This window comes from Hyla sarda, chromosome 5, assembly GCF_029499605.1.
Source record: "Hyla sarda isolate aHylSar1 chromosome 5, aHylSar1.hap1, whole genome shotgun sequence".
Classification (NCBI taxonomy): domain Eukaryota; kingdom Metazoa; phylum Chordata; class Amphibia; order Anura; family Hylidae; genus Hyla; species Hyla sarda.
In genome coordinates this window covers 182,147,015-182,168,845 of record NC_079193.1, presented here as the reverse complement: position 1 = coordinate 182,168,845, position 21,831 = coordinate 182,147,015, and the positions used below count along the sequence as shown (strand labels likewise).

General features: G+C 43.0%; 1 protein-coding gene across 2 annotated transcripts in view; it reads right to left on the bottom strand.

The window, feature by feature from the left end:
- The window catches only part of ADAMTS16 (ADAM metallopeptidase with thrombospondin type 1 motif 16), a 263,619-nt gene that overhangs the window by 92,502 nt on the left and 149,286 nt on the right, over positions 1-21,831 (bottom strand). For both annotated transcript variants that reach the window (XM_056520819.1, XM_056520820.1), the window contains 4 exons: positions 21,370-21,500; positions 11,062-11,185; positions 1,938-2,182; positions 711-849 (listed from right to left, as the gene is read on the bottom strand). In XM_056520819.1, the coding sequence (XP_056376794.1) occupies positions 711-849; positions 1,938-2,182; positions 11,062-11,185; positions 21,370-21,500 (639 nt within the window). The remainder of the gene's footprint in view (positions 1-710; positions 850-1,937; positions 2,183-11,061; positions 11,186-21,369; positions 21,501-21,831) is intronic.

The window sequence follows — 21,831 nt, the reverse complement described above, 5'->3', positions numbered from 1 at the left end:
CACGTGCATATATGGGGAAGTTGCAATAGAGGTTTATGGACATGTGCAATAATTCTCTGTCATATGTAATACAGAGATAGAGAAGTACAGACCTCTGGAATATTGAAGTGTTTATTTATCTGTGAACTCTCTGGCAGATAAGAGTATATATTCCAGATAGATGTAAGTCCCAGCATATGGAATAATTTGCCTATATACTGCAATATAGCATGGACACTATGATGGCAGCATAATTGGATATATGTTTTTTGATAATATTTTGGAGCTTTTACCGGTTGATAATTAAACATTATGTTTTAAATCTCATTTTCTATCAGTGCGTCTATCAGTATATTCCTAGTAGTTTACCCAGTCACATGCCATGGTCAAATTGTGCGCCGTTTAAGAAATTGGCTTCATAGCAGTACTAATGAGCAGTACTACCAGCTCCCCTTTTCGCATCACCGTTCCAATCCCGGCTGACAGTAGGGGAGGGGGAGGAGAGACTGGATTTATGCATTTAGAGCCTGTGACATCACAGCTCAGAGGGGAGACAGCACAGTTAATATGGAAGATCTGTGCACTATGGCGGATAACATTATATAAGTAGATTGCTTTATTATACTTTTTGACACCATAGACAGGTTGTTTCTTTTGGTGGACAACCCCTTTAAAGACTAGCAATAACATTTGTAGAGAAAGCAGTACATTTGAAAGCCACAACATCATACCTCCTCCACAGGATGCAGAACACTCTGAGCGAATAATGGCCCATGTTAAGTTGTGCTTTGGTGGCATCCTCCTCTCATTCTCCTGTTTGGGTATGGAGTACTCCCACATTATCCCAGGGTTTTTACCTTGAAGTAGAATCTAGAAAGAACACATTCTGCATTTTAGCTTCTTAGTTTTTTTTATGGTTTGTGCATGCAATTTGAAAATCGTAAGTTAATCTATATGAATGCCAGTGGTACACCACATCCTGCCCAAAGCTGCTGAGAGTGACATCCAGCAGTATTTTATCCCATCCAAATCTAATTTCCTATACCAGATGTAATTAATTACAAGATTGGGAATTGGATATCTAGAATGATATCTCAGCATGTTGAAGATTAGACAGGCTTGAAATATGAAGTAGAGAGATGTTATCAGGGAGCAGAAAACGTAGCACACTAGGTTTAGAGGAAACAAAGCATAACAAAAGAAGTATTTGAAGAATGTGTCATATGGGACAAAAATAAAAGTGCAATTGTTGTGTCCTAACATACATTACAGTAGCTGTAACTGGGAATCCACAGATTCCTAGGAAAGAAGCCTCATTGTCTCTCACTGAAGTTATCTCTGCATAATATTGTGGTTACCTTCAGGGTAATTCTTTTAGGAATCATCTGTATTTGTATATATTATACTCTAGCGAGTGCTTTTAGAGCTCACAAATATTATTTATGTTCTTTGTAAATATGATATCAGTGATATATAACCTGTGGCTCTACAGCTTTTGTGAACTTAAGATCAAGCGCAAACTCATGCCAAGCCCATTGTTTCTTTACTTTTCATTTAGTTTGCTTTTTATACCCAAAGGTACCCAATGGACATCTAAAATTAAAGCCGAGTATTTTATTTCTTTGTGTCCTAATTGCTGCAGTTTGCTTGTATTTTGTGAAGTTGTGGATAAAGAATAGAGGCCAGATGGGCATAATTGACTTGTATGGGTAGGAAAATATGCAGAAGCAAATACTCAGCAAAATACAACACTTGTGACCCTATCCTTAGGGTCTATTCACATGTAAAATATCCTGCGCATATATGATACGCAGGATTTAAAGCTGCTGCTGCTTAGGTTTTGCTGCATAGTGTTACAATGCATGAATTGTAAATACACACAGTAGCCATTAGCAAGTGGTTGGATTTATAAGAATAGTATTTCAGTGAATGTAGCATATACAATTAATAATACTTACTTCTACTACTATTGTTTCATTTGTTGGTCCAGCAGAAACCAAAGTCTCTGGATTATTGTAAGGTCTTTTGTATTCAAAGACTGCTCCAGCAAATTTATATTGACCAGGCCAGTCGATGGTCCAATATCCATTGAGGTAGTATTTTTTTTGTGTGTTACGTACAGAGATGAAAGAGGTAGAGATATTCATTTCAGAAACACGAATGCTACGAGCACCAGCAGGAACAGTAACCAGTGAATAATAGTCTGTAATGAAAAAGTTAGATACAATATTATTGTAAAGCCGTGCATGTGTTTAGCTGCATCTAAATGTAAAAGTGTTTCTGTGTATACATGGGGCCCATGGGATTCTAATTAGGCACCTGACCTAAGTGTACACTGTAATAAATGTGGCACATCACTAGACTACTTGGTCTAAATTTAAACTGTGTACTTATTCTGCGGGAGAAGTAAACCTGTCTGATAATCTTTTTAAAGGGAACCTATCACTAAGTTTTACCCTGTACAACAAGTGGTGACTCATTATAGAGCTTAATATCATGTGTCCTACCATACCTGGATGTCTTCTGGTACATCTATAAATGTGAAGAAAGCTACTTTTATGAATGTCACATGCAGTATGTAAATGAAGCTTAAGTAGTCAGTTGGGCATGCAGCTGCTAAAGTAGTAATGGTGCCTGGGCTGTAATCACGCCTATTCAAGGTCTAATAATGCCTAATAATAAAATCTAGGTATGGTTGAGCAGCTCAGTCAGGGTCAGACTCACAGATGGGTTGTCAATCATGCCGTGACTACTTCAGCATGCCTAGTGAGTACTTTTACACATTTACATACTGTGTGTGACATTTATAAAAGTTGTTTTCTTCAGATTTATAGATGTGCCAGCAGACATCCAGGCATTGTAACATAGTTCATAAGGTTGAAAAAAGAGTCCATCAAGTTCAACCTATATCCCCAATGAGTCCCTACGGAGTTGATCTAGAGGAAGGCAAAAAACCCTCATACTAGAAGTAAAAATTCCTTCCCAACTCCAAATATGGCAGTCAGAATAAATCTCTGGATCAACGTTCTGTCCCTATAAATCTAGTATACATAACCAGCGATGTTACTCTCCACCTCCTCTGGCAAAGAGTTCCATAGTCTCACTGCTCTTACAGTAAAGAACCCCCCATCTGTGCTGGGGTAGAAACCTTCTTTCCACAAGATGTAGAGGATGCCCCCTTGTCATGAATACACTCCTGGGTATAAATAGATCATGGTAGAGATCTCTGTACGGTCCCCTGATATTATATTTATACATAGTTATTAGGTCGCCCCTAAGCCTTCTTTTTTCTAAACTAAATAACCACAATTCTGATAATCTTTCTAGGTACTGTAGTCCTACCATTCCCCGTATTACTCTAGTTGCCCGTCTTTGAACCCTCTCCAGCTCCACTATATATTTCTTGTACACTGGTGCCCAGTACTGTACACAGTATTCTATGTGTGGTCTGACTAGTGATTTGTACAGCGGTAGAATTATTTCCTTGCCCCTATTGATGCACCCCATGATTTTATTTGCCTTGGCAGCAGCTGCCCGACACTTGTCACTACAGCTAAATTTCCTGTTAACAAAGACTCCTAAGTCCTTTTCCATGTCAGTAGTCCCAAGTGTTCTCCCATTTAATACACAATCCCAGCCCGGATTTTTCTTCCCCATGTACATTTATCAGTGTTGACCCTCATATGCCACTTCCCAGCCCAAACCTCAAATGCTTTTGAAACATCCAGATGTATGACATCCAGCGATTCCCCTGGAGCTCACCTCCTCATAAAAGCTGGTCAGGTTAGTTTGACAGGACCGATCCCTCATAAAGCCATGCTGATATGGAGTCATACATGTATTTTCATCAAGATACTCCAAAATAGCATCCCTTAGGAAACCCTCAAACAATATACATGTCAGGGTCCGGACTGGTATGCGGGGAGGACACGTCCCTGTGTCAGTGAGGTGATGGCGTGGGCCGTACCAGGGGAACGGAATCTAAAGGGGTTACTGGTATTCACCAGAGCCCGCCGCAAAGCGGGATGGACTTGCTGCGGCAGGTAACCCCCAGGTCGTTCCACCAGATAGCGACTCAACCTCACTGACTGCTGAGACAGGCGCGGTATACAAGGACAAGGCAAGGCGAGGTCAGACGTAGCAGAAGGTCAAAGCAGGCGGCAAGGATTCGTAGTCAGGGGCAACGGCAAAGGGTCTGGATACACAGGCAATGGAACACACAAAACGCTTTCTATGGGCACTAGGGCAACAAGATCTGTCAAGGACAAGAAGGGGAAGTGGGTTTATATGTTTAGGGAGTGAGCTGGCCCTTTAAATCTGAGAGACCCGGCGGGCGCCAGGACTGAGCAGGAGGACGGTGCAGGTGAACGGAACGGGATGCGACCCGCGGGCAGGCACGTCCCGCTGCGTGGATTACATCCCCACCGGGGGACACAGAGCAGTGCTCCCGGTCAGCGAGTCTGACCGGGGCGCTGCAAACAGGAGCCAAACGCCGCGAGCGCTCCGGGGGAGGAGCGGGACCCGGAGCGCTCGGCGTTACAATACATACAACAGAGGTTAAACTAACAGGCCTATAATTCCCGGGGTCACCTTTTGACCCCTTTTTAGTATTGGCACCACAATTGCCATGTGCCAGTCCTGGGGAACCATCCCTGTTACTATAGAGTCCCTGAATATTAAAAATAGTGGTCTGTCTACTACATTACATTACTTACACTACTTAATTCCTTTAGAACAAGGGGGTGAATGCCATCTGGGCTTAGTGATTTGTGTATTTAGAGTTTTTGTAGGCGGCACTGTACTTCTTCCTGGGTTAGAAAGGTGACCTGTACTGCGTAGTTTACCTTATCTCGCTGTATTTCAATTGGCATTTCATTTTCCTCGGTGAATACAGTGGAGAAGAATTTTTTATATATTATCATTTTCCCGATCCCCGTCTATAATTTCTTCCTCATAATTTTTAAAGGGCCTTTCATTTTTGACCTTTTTGCTATTTGTATAGTTAAAGAAAATGTTGGGGTTAGTTTTACTGTCTATAGCAATCAGTCTTTCTGTCTCTATTTTTGAGGCTTTTATCAGTTTTTTACATATTTTAATTTTTTCTCTATAACTATTTAACCCCTTAGGACACAGACCATTTTCACCTCTAGGACGCAGCCCTTTTTTGCACATCTGACCACTGTCACTTTAAACATTAATAACTCTGGAATGCTTTTACTTATCAATCTGATTATGAGACTGTTTTTTCGTGACATATTCTACTTTAACATAATGGAAAATCTTTGTGGTAACTTGCATCCTTTCTTGGTGAAAAATCCCCAAATTTGATGAAAAAAATAGAAAATTTTGCATTTTTCTAACTTTGAAGCTCTCTGCTTGTAAGGAAAATGGATATTCCAAATATTTTTTTTTTGATTCACATATACAATATGTCTACTTTATGATTGCATCATAAAATTGACCTGTTTTTACTTTTGGAAGACATCAGAGGGCTTCAAAGTTCAGCAGCAATTTTACAATTTTTCACAAAATTTTCAAACTCGCTATTTTTCATGGACCAGTTCAGGTTTGAAGTGGATTTGAAGGGTCTTCATATTAGAAATATCCCATAAATGACCATATTATAAAAACTGCACCCCCCAAAGTATTCAAAATGACATTCAGTAAGTGTTTTAACCCTTTAGGTGTTTCACAGGAAAAGCAGCAAAGTGAAGGAGAAAATTCAAAATCTTCATTTTTTACACTCGCATGTTCTTGTAGACCCAATTTTTGAATTTTTACAAGGGGTAAAAGGATAAAATTTATAATTGAATTTGTAGCCCAATTTCTCTCGAGTAAGCACATACCTCATATGTCTATGTAAATTGTTTGGCGGGCGCAGTAGAGGGCTCAGAAGCGACAAGGGGATTTTGGAGAGTACGTTTTTCTGAAATGGTTTTTGGGGGGCATGTTGCATGTAGGAAGCCCCTATGATGCCAAAACAGCAACAAAAAAACACATGGCATACCATTTTGGAAACTAGACCCCTTGAGGAACGTAACAAGGAATTAAGTGAGCCTTAATACCCCACAGGTGTTTCACGACTTTTGCATATGTAAAAAAAAAAAAATGTTTTCACTAAAATGTGTGTTTCCCCCCAAATTTCACATTTTTGCAAGGGTTAATAGCAGAAAATATCCCCCAAAATGTGTAATCCCATCTCTTCTGAGTATGGAGGTACCCCATAAGTTGACCTGAAGTGCACTACGGGCGAACTACAATGCTCAGAAGAGAAGGAGTCATATTTGGCTTTTTGAGAGCAAATTTTGCTCGGGGGGCATGTCGTATTTAGGAAGCCCCTATGGTGCCAGAACAGCAAAAAAACAAACACATGGCATACCATTTTGGAAACTAGACCCCTTGAGGAACGTGACAAGGGATAAAGTGAACCTTAATACCCAACAGGTGTTTCACGACTTTTGCATATGTAAAAAAAAAAATATTTTTTTTACACTAAAATTCTTGCTTTCCCCCAAATGTAAATTTTTTACAAGGGATAATAGCAGAAAATACCCCCCAAAATGTGTAACCCCATCTCTTCTGAGTATGGAAATACCCCATAAGTGGACATGAAGTGCACCGGGGGCGAACTACAATGCTCAGAAGAGAAGGAGCATCATTGAGCTTTTGGAGAGAGAATTTGGCCATGTGCATTTACAAAGCCCCCTGTGGTGCCTGAACAGTGGACCCCCCCACATGTGACCCCATTTTTAAAACTACACCCCTCACTGAATGTAATAAGGGATGCAGTGAGAATTTACACCCCACTGGCATTTGACGGATCTTTGGAACAGTGGGCTGTGCAAATTAAAAATTTTCACAGACCCCTGTTTCAAAGATCTGTCAGACACCTGTGGGGTGTAAATGCTCACTATACCCCTTGTTACATTCCGTGTGGGGTGTAGTTTCCAAAATGGGGTCACATGTGGGTATTTATTGTTTTGCGCTTATGTCAGAACCAAATGTACATGGTGCACTCTCCCTTCTGAGCCTTGTTGTGCACCCTCAGAACACTTTGTGCCCACATATGGGGTATCTCCGTACTCAGAAGAAATTGCGTTACAAATTTTGGAGGCTTTTTTTCTTTTACCGCTTGTGAAATTTAAAAGTATGGGGCAACACCAGTATGTTAGTGTACAAAAATGTTTTTTTTTACACTAACATGTTGGTGTAGACCCCAACTTTACCTTTTCATAAGGGGTAAAAGGAGAAAAAGCCCCCCAAAATTTGTTAGGCAATTTCTCCCGAGTACGGCGATACCCCATATGTGGCCCTTAACTGTTGCCTTGAAGTACGACAGGGCTCCAAAGTGAGAGCGCCATGCGCATTTGTGGCCTAAATTAGGGATTTGCATGGGGGTGGACATAGGGGTATTCTAAGCCAGTGATTCCCAAACAGGGTGCCTCCAGCTGTTGCAAAACTCCCAGCATGCTTGGACAGTCAATGGCTGTCCGGAAATGCTTTGAGTTTTTGTTGTGCAACAGCTGGAGGCTCCGTTTTGGAAACACTGCTGTAGGATACGTTTTTCATTTTTATTGGGGGGGAAGGGGGGCTGTGTACGTGTGTATATGTAGTGTTTTACTCTTTATTTTGTGTTAGTGAAGTGTAGTGTTTTTAGGTTACATTCACACTGGCGGCGGATTACACTGAGTCTCCCGCTAGGAGTTTGAGCTGCAGCGGAAAATTTGCCGCAGCTCAAACTTGAAGCTGGGAACTCACTGTAATCTGCCGCCAGTGTGAATATAACCTGTACATTCACATGGGGGGGGGGCAAAACTACAACTCCCAGCATGCACTGACAGAACGTGCATGCTGGGATTTGTAGTTTTGCAACAGCTGGAGGCACACTGGTGGAAAAAAATGAGTTAGGTAATAGAACCCCAGCTGTTGCAGAACTACAACTCTCAGCATGTACTGATTGCCAAAGGGAATGCTGGGAGATGTAGTTATGCAACAGCTGGAGGCACGCAAGTACAACTCCCAGCATGCCGAGACAGCCTTTTGCTGTTCCTGAATGCTGGGAGTTGTAGTTTTGCAAGATTTAGAGTGGTTCAGGCTGGAGATCACTGACAGTGGTCTCTAAACTGTGGCCCTCCAGATGTTGCAAAACTACAAATCTCAGCAAGCTAAGACAGCAAACTGCTGTCTGGGCATGCTGGGAGTTGTAGTTTTGTAACATCTGGAGGGCTACAGTTTAGAGACCACTGTCAGTGATCTCTAGCCTGAACCCCATCTTGCAAAACTACAAATCCCAGCATGCCAACACAGCAAACAGCTTCAAGGCATGGTGGGAGTTGTAGTTTTGCAACATCTGGAGGGCCACAGTTTAGAGACACGCAGCGCCATACTCACCTCCACCGCCGCCATGATCACAGCCGCTGCCGTCATCTGGAGCTCCGCCGCCGGGTAAATGACCGCCGACGCTACTACATGGTTCCCCCCGCTGTGCCCGGACACCGATGGGTGGGCATAGCGGGGGGAACCGAACTTTAACCCCCCCGCCCCCAGTCTGCTATTGGTCGGTCGCTCCGCCGATCAATAGCAGGGATAGGAGGGGTGGCACCCCTGCCACCTCACTCCTATCTCTTCAGGGGGATCGAGGGTGTCTTGGACACCCTCGATCCCCCTTATTTTATCGCAGCGCCACCGTTGATGGGCAGGGGGAGAGCGCTCTCCCTGCAAACACCATAGATGCCGTGATCAGAACTGATCACGGCATCTATGGGGTTAATGCTGCCGGGACCTGCGCGATCGCGGCCCCGGCAGCTGCGGTGGGACTTCGGCTGTGATTGACAGCTGAGTCCCGCCGGCGATCTCCTGCGCTGCCCGCGGCAGAGCAGGAGATCGCTTGGACGCATGCATACGTCCATTTGCGCGAACGTGTAGTTCGCCTGGACGTATGCATACGTCCAATAGCGGGAAGGGGTTAATGCTTCTTCACTGCCGTCCTTTTTTAGTAGTTTAAATGCTTTGTTTTTGTCATTTATTTCCCCCTTAACATTTTTATTCATCCATATTGTTTTTTTTTTTTATTCCTGATCCTTTTATTCCCATAAGGTATATACCTCTTACAGTGAGAATTTAAAATATTCTTAAAAGTCTCCCATTTAGTGTCAGTATTCTTGTTTTTTGAGGACATTATCCTATTTTATATTGTTATGGGCTTCTCTGAGTTGATCACACTTTGCCTTCCTAAAGTTCATTGTTTTTGTGGCCCCTCGCGAGGTTCCCTTATAGAAAAAGTTAGAATGTATTATATTATGATCACTATTTCCTAGGTGTCCGTCAACTTGTACATTTGTTACTCTGTCAGGTCTGTTGGTTAATATTAAGTCTAGTAGGGCTCCCCCACTGGTCGGACCCTGCACAATTGGGGACAAAATTGTCTTTAGCTATAGTCAGAAACCTGTTTCCTTTATGAGATTCACAGGTCTCGGTCTCCCAGTTTACCAGTTTATATCAGGATAGTTAAAATCCCCCATTATTATCACATCATTTTGATTTGCTGCCTTTTTTATTAATTAGTTAATTTATTTAGTAATTGATCTTCTGGCTCTTCCATTATGTTTGGTGGCTTATAGCAAACCCCTATCAGAATTTTTTTTATTTTTATCTCCATATATTTCTACCCATAATGACGCCACATTATCGCTTCCCTCCCATATATCCTCCCGCAGTGCAGCCTTCAGACTATACTTTACATAAAGACAAACTCCTCCCCCTTTCCATTTTGTCCGCTCCTTCCTGAATAGACTATAAGCCTGTATGTAGTCACAGCTATCGTCCAACCAAGTCTCTGTTTTACTCACTATGTCATAATTCTCCTCAGACATTATCAACTCCAGTTCGTCAGTTTTATTGAACAGACTTCTGGCATTAATCAACATGCAATTCAAAGTATGTTTTTTTGGTATGTTTTTTTTCCCCATATGAAGCCTAACCCTATTAACTATTCTAACCCCTCTCTCCGCTTCACCCCCTGGTACATTAATAAGTCCCCCCTCTCAAGCTACACTATCTTCCCCCTCTTATTAGAGTAGACACCCCCCTGGCAGTCAGAGGCAGAGTCTTGCTGCAGTACTGCTAGCTCTGAAATGGCATCCCCCTCATCTGCCAACCGGGCAAACTTGTTGGGGTGTGCCAGATTAGGACTAGCCTCCCAGACACTTTTACCTTTACCCGTTTTCTAACTGTAACCCAGTTAGCTGCCTGACTGTCCTGCACCTGCATCCCACTATCCTCCCCCACCTCTACCACAGAGAGTGCCTGCTCAGTGAGCAGGAGACTCCTCTCCAAGTTGTCAATGTGTCTCAGTGTTGCCAGTTGCTCCTCTAGATCCAGGATCTGGGCTTCCAAATGAACAACTCGCAAACATCTCGCAGTTCAAGAATTGCATACATTGCTCAATTGATTGCATTTTCCAACATGGAGGCCATCTAGTTATGAGGATTTCACAGATTAACAGCCAAAAACAGACAGTAACTATAAAAATTAAATTCTCAGTAGACTTTGCGAATTTAAAGTCCCTACAGTGTATGGAAAGTAACACTCCTGCTTTCAAACTCCTGTTTTACAACTCTCTTTCAGCTGCCTCTCTTTTAAAGAAACACTCATACAGAGCATGCTCAGAACTTAGTCCCAAACTAAGATTTAAGCACCTGTGACCAATCTACTCCTCCCCCTAGAGGCAGAGTAGAGAAGAATTTTTTTTTTAAGTGAAAAGGCTGTTTAAAATTCACTGATCAAAATCAGTGATCCCTCTTTGTGCAAATGTAAGTACTCACACAAGTCACTCCAGCTCCACAGATTCACTCTGCACAGAAGATATCTCCTGTTTTACAGCTCTCTTTCAGGTGCCTCTCTTCCAAAGCAACACTCAGACAGAGTGTTGATAGGACACATGATAATGACCTCTATTACATGTTACCACTTGTTAAATAGGGTAAAACTTAGTGAATGATTCCCTATAAATAAAGCTTTGTGTAGCTCTAGTAAGCATGCATACACCTTTTTTAAGCAATTTTTTTTTAGTATTTTGCTTACGATTAGAGTAGTGCTGTTTTGTATACTGGCTTCTGTAGATCTTGCAGGTTGTGTTGTCTCCTTTGCATACACCACAGGAATCATACATAGCATTAGATCCCAGGATCTGGTCGCAGCCAACTGTCTGTCAAAAAAAAGGCTGGTTAGTTTATTTCTCTGTCTCTACTACATACAAAACATAAGGGAGATTTAAAGGGGTATTCCGGCTTTAGATCATTTTATCCACTATCCAAAGGAGAGGGGATAAGATGTCTGATCACGGGGGGGATGTCTGATATCTGATCACCCCCATCGTGGGGTCAAACCCCCTCCCTTCATGTCTATAGGGGGGGGGGCGTAACGGCCGTTACGCCCCCTCCCAGAGGCATGAATGGAGGGGGCGTGATTTGACATCACGAGGGAGGCGTGGTGTTAGGTCACGTTTCCAGTCCCAAAATTTCCGGTTTCCAAGCCTGGGGACGCAGCTCCCCACGTAATGCGGATGTTGCAGGGAGATCGCAGGGGTCTGAGCGGAGGGCCCCCTGCGATCAGACATACCCCTTTACCAAAAGCTGTGCAGATGAAAAGTAAAGCAGTTTCCCATAGTGACCAACCAAATAGCTTCTTTCATTTCTTAGAGGCCTTTTTAAAATCTAAAGAGGTGATCTGATTGGGTGCTATGGTTAACTGCTTTTGTTTTCCTCACCTAGGTTTTGAAAAATTTCCCTCTATATTTTTGAAGACAATAGCTGAAAGGAGAACTCTGGGATGGCAAAATTATTGTTAGTTATTTCACCCGAGCAAAAATATATAACATTCTAATTCACTTGCATTGTCCATATTGTTGTCCATATTGTACCTCTCCTATTTTTCTCAGCACTCTCCAACAGGTAAGTCCAGTAGTTCTTTTGAATAGCTGACTGTCAACCACCTGTTCTTCTGATAGCGACGGCCATCTTGTAGGTAAGTAAGTTTTCCCATCATCCTTTCATCTCCTCTCTCTGCTGTGCCCATTGTCAGCCCTTCCCAGATGAAGGGAGGCAGGGCGGGCAGCTTAAGATGCTTTCACACCATGTTTTCAGCTTATGGCTGCCGGATCTGGCTGGAATAGAGGAAAACCGTGCACTCCCGTACCCCAGCTGGAACGGTGTTGAAATCCATTGACTTTCATGAGCTGACCAGAGTCACAGTTTGACTCCGGTCAGGTCATTTTTCTGCCCTGTATCCGGTTTTGTGACCGGACTTAAAACCATAGTAAATATGTCAAACTTAAGACCTGAAAAATCAAGCAACTTTATCTTGGCATAGAAATTTTTTTTTAATTCACAAATGTGCATTTTTTTTAAATATCTCCTGGTAGAAATCCTATTTCTTATAAATATATAAATATAAAATAAGCTATTTCTTATCAGGCTTACTCAGTAATATAGAAAAAAAGATCAAAACCGGTGCCTTGTTTATTACCCTTGGAGCAGTTTTGTAGGGGAGTCCCTACAGAGCTTATAGATGGCCGCTTACCTCAATGTAAGCAATATGAGCATGTAACCCCAGTTTTATAGGGGTACCATCAAATGAAAGTCGCTGCCAAGCCACTGGGTTGCAGGAGAAGACCTTGGTCGTCCTGATTTGAGGAAGGGAGGGCTCCTCACGAAACGCTAATTTCATTAGAAAAAGGTTATAACAGAGCAATTTTGATTGCTCTGTAGGGAGGGAAAAGCTATCTTGGTGCCTAAGACAGTCATTTTACAATGCCCCCTTTCTCTTCTTTCCCAAAAAATGAACATGATATTGTTGGATGGATTTTATTGCCTTATATAATCCTTTTTACCAATGACCAGTATCTCTAAAGGGGTTATTCAGAATTTAAAAAACATAGCAGCTTTCTTTCTAAAACGATGGGTAGACAAAGTATCAAACGGCACTCACTTCTCCCCTGTAACTGTGGTTTCTTGGGACAAACTGGTTACAGAAGCAACAGCGTGGCCAACGGGCCGATTTCACGTTAAAGAGTGCTTAGAAATGACCTATGACCTGTACAAAACCCCCTTCCCTTATATATACAACTTTATTTAGGCTAACCATCTGTTAACAAAAACATTGGCCCTTATGTACTAAGAATGGAGTGTAGGTTTCTTTGTGGGTTTTAATTCCCTACAATTTATTTTCCTACAAAGGTTTCCCTACATTTTCCACTTTTCCCTACACTTTGCTTTTTTTTTTTTTACACATGCTCTGCTCTGTCTGGTTTTCCTCAGCTGAAATCCACCACATTTTATGTGGAAACCTTAGTAAATATGTTGGTTTTTTGTGAAAATGTTGGAGACACTCCCCTTATTGGAGACCACGCCCCCTTTCCCATGCAGCCACGCCCCCTTTTTGGATTTTCTAAGCAAAATGGAGTTAGGTGGGGTTTTTTCAATTCTGGTGCAAAATGTGGCACAGACAGAATTTCTGGCGCAATGCGGCAGAATCTGGCAGACAACCTGACAAAACATGTTGGGTTTGCAATAGTAAATGAGGGCCATTATGCATTGTAGCTAGAATTTATACTAAACAATATGAGCGGAATATATACCTGCAACACTTGCAAACTCTTTGTGCCGGAAACCAAGGGGATCAACCCCTTATGGTTCACAGAAATACATTGAGATCTTCGCGCTCGTTCAGACCAAGCGGTCCTACTGCATAAGTACGTATTATAAATTCAGTCTCTTTTTGTAATAGTATTTTCTGTCGATCTCCTCCATTTTGTAATGGCTTGATAACTGCAAGTCCCACAAACGGTTTTACAGATTATAAAATCATGCAGTGTGACGATATGCATACCTAGTTGTACTGTTTTCGTTTGATGCATATGGTTACATTAATTACATTGACCGCACCTAAAGCTACCTTCAGGCTAGGTTTCCGCTTGTTTTGTTTTTTTTACACCCAAAAAAACGCCATCAAAAACGCCAGAAAAACTGACACAGCTTTTTCCTGCGTTCTGGCAGTATTCCTGGCATTTCTGGTGTGGGGAAACAGCCAAATTTGTACCCTGTGGCAGTTTTCTCACTGTCTCCAGGTACCACTCTATGGGTCGGAAGCTGAGCGCCCGGTCCACAGAGTGTAAGGAGGTGAGGAATGATGTACAGCATCACTGCTCACCTCCCCCGGCTGTATAGTATACAGGAGTGAATAGTGTACCAGTGTATACTATACAGGAGCCGGGAATATAGCCCCTTTGGGGGTATACAGTACATACAGCTATCTATAGATAGCTGTATATAGTGTATACAGAAGAGGAGATCCCCTTACCTCACTCGTTCCTGTCCCCGCCGGATCCGTGTAGCTCCTCCCCCTAGTGATGACATAATTAGGGGGCGGAGCTACAGATGGGATCCAGGCTGGTAAGGGTGTGAGGCTCTGTTAGCATTTTACGTTTTGTAAAATGTGAACATACCCTGCTGCCAGTGTCTTCCCAGACAGGGAGACTCCAGCTGTTGCTAAACTACAACTCCTAGCATGCCCAGACAGCCAAAGGCTCTCTGGGCATGCTGGGAGTTGTAGTTTTGCACCAATTGGAGGCTCCCTGTTTGGGAAGACATTGCATTTTGGGTGCTCTCCCCAGCGGAGAGTGCAAAAACTGTCCTAACCCACTTTTTTTTCTTCTTATTTCAGATCTGTGTATGCAGAGGATTACGGCGGATTCGAGTGCTGCACTGTCTGTCCCTGCTGATCAGCTATATACAGTCCAAGGCTACATTCCCTGCTGGGGAGCAGAGGAGGGGAAGAATCTGGCCACGCAAGGACCCAGAGGCAGTGCTGCAGTCTGCAGACAGAAGGGCTTCCTATACAGAGCTGGGCCTGCGGTAGACATGTAGCCGAGCTGAAGAAGATTCCTCCATGCCCAGGATGTTAATCATGCCCATGTTGGCATGTTTAGAACAGGAGGGGAGTGATTACAGCTCTGGGCGAGATTTATCAAAACCTGTCCAGAGGAAAAGTTGCTGAGTTGCCCATAGCAACCAATCAGATCACTTCTTTCATTTTTGAAAAGACCTCTGAAAAAATGAAAGAAGAAACTTTTCCTCCGGACACCTTTTGATAAAGCGTGGAACGTCTTATAACCTAATTTTCTGGATTACAGTCATCAGCAAAAACTATAAAAAATAAATACATATATATTACCCGCGCTGGAAGAGAACTGTGGGCTATATCCTTGCTGTGTTACTCCTGTACGCTTCCCTGTAAGGCGTACAGCTAATGAATGGCACAATATTAGAAAAAATAGGAGTAGGCGCTAGGAAAAATAAAAAATGTGGGATGACAATATAAACTAAATGGAACAATGTCCTTCCTTCCATTTTGTAGTATTGCATTGAACTGAAGCAGTGGTCCTCTGAAATGTGAACACAACATTTTTTAATGACTGAACGAGTGGTTGCAGTAAATGATGAAATGGGTAATAACCGTTCAAATACCTGAAATAAAATATGCTGTATATTGCCAGGGAATGTAATTGTATTGCAGCACTCTCTAAGAGCAAAAGGTTAATTAATCTTTCCGTAGTGGGCCCGTTTTAGATGTGCTCCAGCGCTGCAATTGTAATAAAAAAGAGGTTCCTGGTTGCCTCCGGCTCAGGTAAATTATAACGTTCTTAGTAGGAATAGGTACCTGATGTCCGTTACTAATCGGGGACGTCACTTTTCAGGGTGATATTCCTAAAGCGGGGGTAGCGGAAGAAGGCTCTGGCCGGTAGCATCTCAACCAGCTTCCGTTCTCGTGGTAAGTAGCTCGGTGTTGTGAGTGGCTGATAGTGACGTCACTATATACGGAAAAGGACATTGTTCCATTTAGTTTATATTGTCATCCCACAATTGCTATTTTTCCTAGCGCGTACTCCTATTTTTTCTAATATGATAGTGTGGTAGCTCTTGGGGGTGTATGGTAGTTGGGGTGTTGTTTCGGTAGATGAGGGGTTAAGGTTAACCCTATAGTTCGTGACGCCAGGCTGAGGGCTAGTATGCTGAGGTAATTCTCCGGCCTATCGCCGCCCTTCCCAGTAACGATAGGTGCATGCATAAAATGACAGAAGGTACTTGAACTTGGATAACCTTACTTAAATGCTTACGGTACATCCAATGAACAGTAACAGTCTCAGGAATACAGTCTCTATCTATTGCGATGACTGACAGTTGTTGGGGACCTTGACTTCTCATAAAAATCTCTGAATTAGGGAATATTGCGAAGATCCGTCCGGATTTAGGGGATAGATAAGGTCCGGTGATCTTGCAGAGTGTTTAGGGATTGACACACTCACATTTTAGCAGATATCAGCTGTCGCCGCAAGGCTCAGGCCTAAACTCACTGATGACAGCAGCGCAGATACTTCTCCATCAACAGCCCACGTGGAAAGAGAGTGAGCAATGGCCGCCGCTCCCTTATATGGGCAGGGCCGTTTTTACTGGTCCAATCAACTGTCACTCACTGTTACAAGGAGTGATGGGAGATAAACGTCACAGGAACCTCCAAAGGTCCTTAAGCATAAAACCATAGAGTTCACCCGGTCACGTGATCCGCAGGTCCTGTTACGCTATGCATAGGTAATTAACCATTTATATACACTTGTACAATCCTATATATATATATATAAATCCTGAAGAATTATTAGATAACTAATACCTAGGTGAGAGGTGACTAGGGGCTGGATAGTTAAGAAGAACCCAGACATCCTAGGGACTCTGGCTATGGGGACTTATATACAAAGGTACCGGATAGGATGCGGTAACGGGACACCACAAACCCCTTACTTAAGATAAGTCGACCTCAACGCCTGTCCCCTAAAACAGAGGGAATAGGACTAGAACAGGATGATCTATAAATTTGCATTTGCTATACGTCCTAAGTAAACATTGAACACATTTACATTCTCTGATACTCTTACTAGTATCTGGACTAGACAATAGAAATCTATCTAGACATTGGTGCTATCTAGACATTAATGCTATCTAGACATTAACAAAGCTATCTATCCTTTAGTTTCTAGCTTCTTAGACATTTTATTAAGCTTACTACCGGTATACACTTTAAAGCTTACTAGACAATTAGGCAGCTATCTGACATGTAGTTGCAGCTCCTAAGACATTTTATTAGCTCTCTACACATTTTTATGAGGCTAACTAAACATTAATACAGCTCTCTATACCTTTAGTTTCAAGCGGACTAGACATTTTTTATTATCTCACACATTTAATTCGCCAACATTAAGTTACCTGTTAGTACACAAAAGGTTATACTGGCTAGTCGGAAGCTAGGTCACAGTAAGGTTGGCTGCTAGGGTCTATCGGCTACACGCTACTTACCCCTAGAGCACTTTCAAAACAACCTAACTAGGTTATTCTAGGAATTACGTGTTTAATTCTATATTCGCAAGAGCACCTACTGGCCAGGCAGAGCATCTCACACACGCAACACAGAGAAAAGAAGTATGAGTGTACCTAACAGTGGCAGGAATTGGGTATCAATATGCTAGAATCCCTAAAGTGTTTTCTTGAGTGAGATATTTACTTTGGTGTATGTACTAGAGAAACTTGAGGTAGTACATTTAAGTGAGTAATCAAGAGTACTGAAAAGTGATAGGCAGAGCATTGAAGTGTGTAACCAAAGGTACTATGTGTGTAAGTACTAAATGAGTCCTGGTACCTTATGAGTAGTTTGCCCTGTGCAGTCCTTTGAGACCGCCGCAACACCACCTCCGAGTCATCAGGAGTTCCTTCACTTGGGGTTTCTTCAAAAGCTTCAGTCCCCGAGGGACCAGCTGGAGGGCTGGAAACAGAAGCAATATCTTCGGTGGGACTGGGGGATTCTCTGAAGACAGGTGGAGTAGTGGCATCAATACTTGGAGCAGTCACTGGAGCAGGACTGATGCTGGGTGTAGCAACCAATGGTGGTTGACAGGGAGCAACACCTACTGGCAACTGGCTAGGCGGTACGGCTACCGGCAACTGTCTGGGTGGAGCAACCAGTGGCGGCTGGCTGGATGGAGATGGGAACGGTATACCCCAATACATGGTAGGCTGCTGAGATGGGAACAAAGGAACGTCCATAGTGGGATGAATTCCTTCCCCCGGCACATATTCTCTCATTGGCCTTGTTGGAGGTGGAGATGAAGTAGCAGGAGGAGCAGAAGGAGTAAGAGGAGATGGGCCAAGCACATCTTCTTTCATACACGCTTTTATCCTATTCCTGTGGAACACCTGTGGCTCGAACCCGACTTTCTGTATCTCGTAAACATCTGTTTCGGGATAAGGGACTGCAGTAATGGTGTATGGCTCTGTTTCCCACAAGGAGTCTAGTTTATGGGTTCTAGGAAATTTTCTGAGCCACACTTTACCTCCAAGCTGTAAGGGCTGAGCCGAAGCATGTCGATTATAATCTTTCTGCTGGTGTTCATGAACTTCACCCATTTTCTTCTCAACAATGTCTTTGGCTTCCTCAATTCTTCGTTGATGCTCTGACACCCAACCTTGGGAAACCCGAGGAGAATTGTTGAGAGGTGCCTGTAGCCTGAAGGTTCTTAGGTTGTTAATTGGCCGTGTCGGCCCATCATCAGGAAAAAAGGCGTGTACCCCGTAGAGCAGTGGACAGTGTTGTTGTAAATTTCTAGGAATTCCGGCAACAACTGAGGCCACTCTTCGTGCTTTGAAACAGAGGCAGCTCTAAGCATTTGGATGAACACTTGATTGATCCTCTCGCAGAGCCCATTCCCTTGGGGATGGTAGGCCGTCGTTCGGAGCTTCTTGCAATCATGCAACTAGCAAAGTTCCTGGAACAACTGGGCTTCAAAGGTGGTTCCTCAATCCGTGAGAACCGATTCGGGACACCCCAGAGGTTGGATCCAATGTCGATAGAAGAGCTGAGCGGCAGTCCTGGTGGTAAGATCCTTGACAGGGACCACCACCACCCACTTGGAATAATGATCCACCATGGTTAGAGCATGACAATAGCCAGATCAAGTGGGGCCCAGCTTCACATGATCCAAGGCAACAATTTGATTCGGCCTTTCTGTACAGATGGGATGTAAAGGGGCTCTTGCGTCCCTTCGGGGGTACTTTATCACGTTTCACACGGAGCACTCGGCACACCATTTCTCGATGTCTCCCCGCATCCCAATCCAGTAAAATCTCCTTCTGACGGTGATCTCTGTCTTATGGACCCCAAAGTTTGATCATGATGATCATTCTGGGAACCACAATCTGATGTATGCGGTCTCTGGAAACTGGGTCAAGGGAATTTCGCCCTTGTGCAGGAACAGGCGATTCCTCTGCCGCCACAGCCGCTTTAACTCGAAGTCCCCGTGGGCCTTGCGCACCCGAGTGGGCACTTTCTTGTGGAGGCAATAGTCTAGGAGGTCCCCGATAACTCAGCTTTCATCCTGAAGTGTCTTCCAGGTGGATAGATCTTCAGGGACTTTGGGAGATTCAGGTCCGTCACCCGCCTGGGCAGTTAAAGGACTCTGGCTCACGAACCATCGGTAGAATGGAGGCATTTCCACATCTTCCCACACATCCTCAGCTGGAGGTGCTTCTCCCCTTCTCGGGGGTGATCCCATTTACATATGTACAATGCCTCCATTTCTTTGGTATTTTCTTGATACCGCACTTTTTCTTCATAAGGCAAATGCACGTGCTTGGGGGCATAGAGTTCTTTGTGTCGGGCCTTTAACTTTTCCATCAATTCGACCAGCTCGGCTTCTTGACGGGCCCTTTACCTTTCTGCAGTTGGGATTGGTGTGAGTGGCTTCCCAGGTAATGGTTGAAGTACTCTGTGCATATACTCGATCAGCTCCGGCTCATCTCCGAACACCCATTGCGGCAATTTTGGTGAGCACGGTTGTGCACTTGGCAAGCTTGATCGAGGTATGACCTCAGGGCTGGAGGAGGAAGAATAGGCCACCTCTGGTGGGGTACTCACAGCAGACTCCTCTGACGGGATCTCGGCCCACGAGCCCCAGGTTCTGTGATGAGGGGACAATCTCACCAGTGATGCACCTAAAGGTGTCCCTGCGCTCTTCGCTGGATGTGTCTCTGGCCAATCGTTGTTATCATCAGGCAGTGGGGGAAGATTGCAGGCCGCCTCTTCGTCTAATCAAAACCGCTGCAGACGGTCAGCAAGTTCTTGGAAAAGTCGGACTGCGACTGCCACAACTTTCCGCTTTTCCGGTGATCTTGCAGAGTGTTTAGGGATTGACACACTCACAATTTAGCAGATATCCGCCTAAACTCACTGATGACAGCAGCGCAGATCCTTCTCCATCAACAGCCCACGAGGAAAGAGAGTGAGCAATGGCCGCCGCTCCCTTATATGGGAAGGGGCAGGGCCGTTTTTACTGGTCCAATCAACTGTCACTCACCGTTACAAGGAGTGATGGGAGATAAACGTCACAGGAACCTCCAAAGGTCCTCAAGCATAAAACCATAGAGTTCACCCGGTCACGTGATCCGCAGGTCCTGTTACGCTATGCATAGGTAATTAACCATTTATATACACTTGTACAATCCTATATATATATATATATATACAAATCCTGAAGAATTATTAGATAACTAATACCTAGGTGAGAGGTGACTAGGGGCGGACTAGTTAAGAAGAACCCTGACGTCCTAGGGACTCTGGCTATGGGGACTTATATACAAAGGTACCGAATAGGATGCGGTACCGGGACACCACAAAAGGAACTTTGTTTAATGCTCTAGGAGGTGTTTTTAATGGTGTGATTGGTTCCCTTTAAACAACCATTCACCTTAAAGAACTGAGCTACAATACCACACACAACCTGATGACAAGAGTGATGCTGTTTCTGGAAGAAAACTGCTGTTTTTCCTATTCCTGATGTCAATGTCATTTATTTATATGGCTGTAAAATTAATTTTGTATGCAACAGCTGCTTTGCTGTCTTTTGCTTGCTTTTGAGCAGTTAAATGCCATTTTACTGACCAAAAATGGATAAAAATACATTGTGTGAGCATTTTTTAATACATATCTGCTGTTCATCTCCTTGCTTAATATTTTACTAATTTTTTTCTAATATATCTAATATTTTTTTTCTATATATTGTGCCCCACCCTCAGTGACACCCTAGAAGGGCACCTTAACTTAAAATGTAACTGTTGTTTCATTAATTTGAATAGTGTTTAAAAGTATATGTAATTAGTTTTCTTAAAAACACAGTACAAGGATTACATAGTGCATACAGCTGTGTAGTAGTGAGCTGCATTATAATGGTCTAGAAAAAAAAAAAACATGTGCATTTTGTTTAGTTGTTTCATTTTCTTACCATCTTCTTACCTCACAAATACCATCAATACAGACATTATTACTGTGCTCAGAGCACCGAGTTCCATCTTTCACTTTGTTTGATAGGGAAAAGAAGAAATCAAAACCTTCTGCAATACAGTATAATTTACAGTAATCTTGTTCTGCAGTAAAAAAAAATGGATTAATGGTAAAACCACAATAAATTATAATGAACAATATGTCATGTGGTTCTTTGCATGCAGATATCTAATCAGCCCAGTAGGCCATGTGTGTATCTTGTAGCATTCAGATTGCAGTATGGGAAAAGTTAATAAATCAAAATGAAAGATGGTAATCCGGCATTTAATGAACATCCCAAAAATGTATTATTTAATATTAATATAGTTTAACGTCCACCCATATTTTAACTAGTCTGGTTTTAGATGTTCTAAATGATTTGTAGTACTAGCCTGATTAGCTATAGCTATAACTTTTTAGCTATAATACATTTTG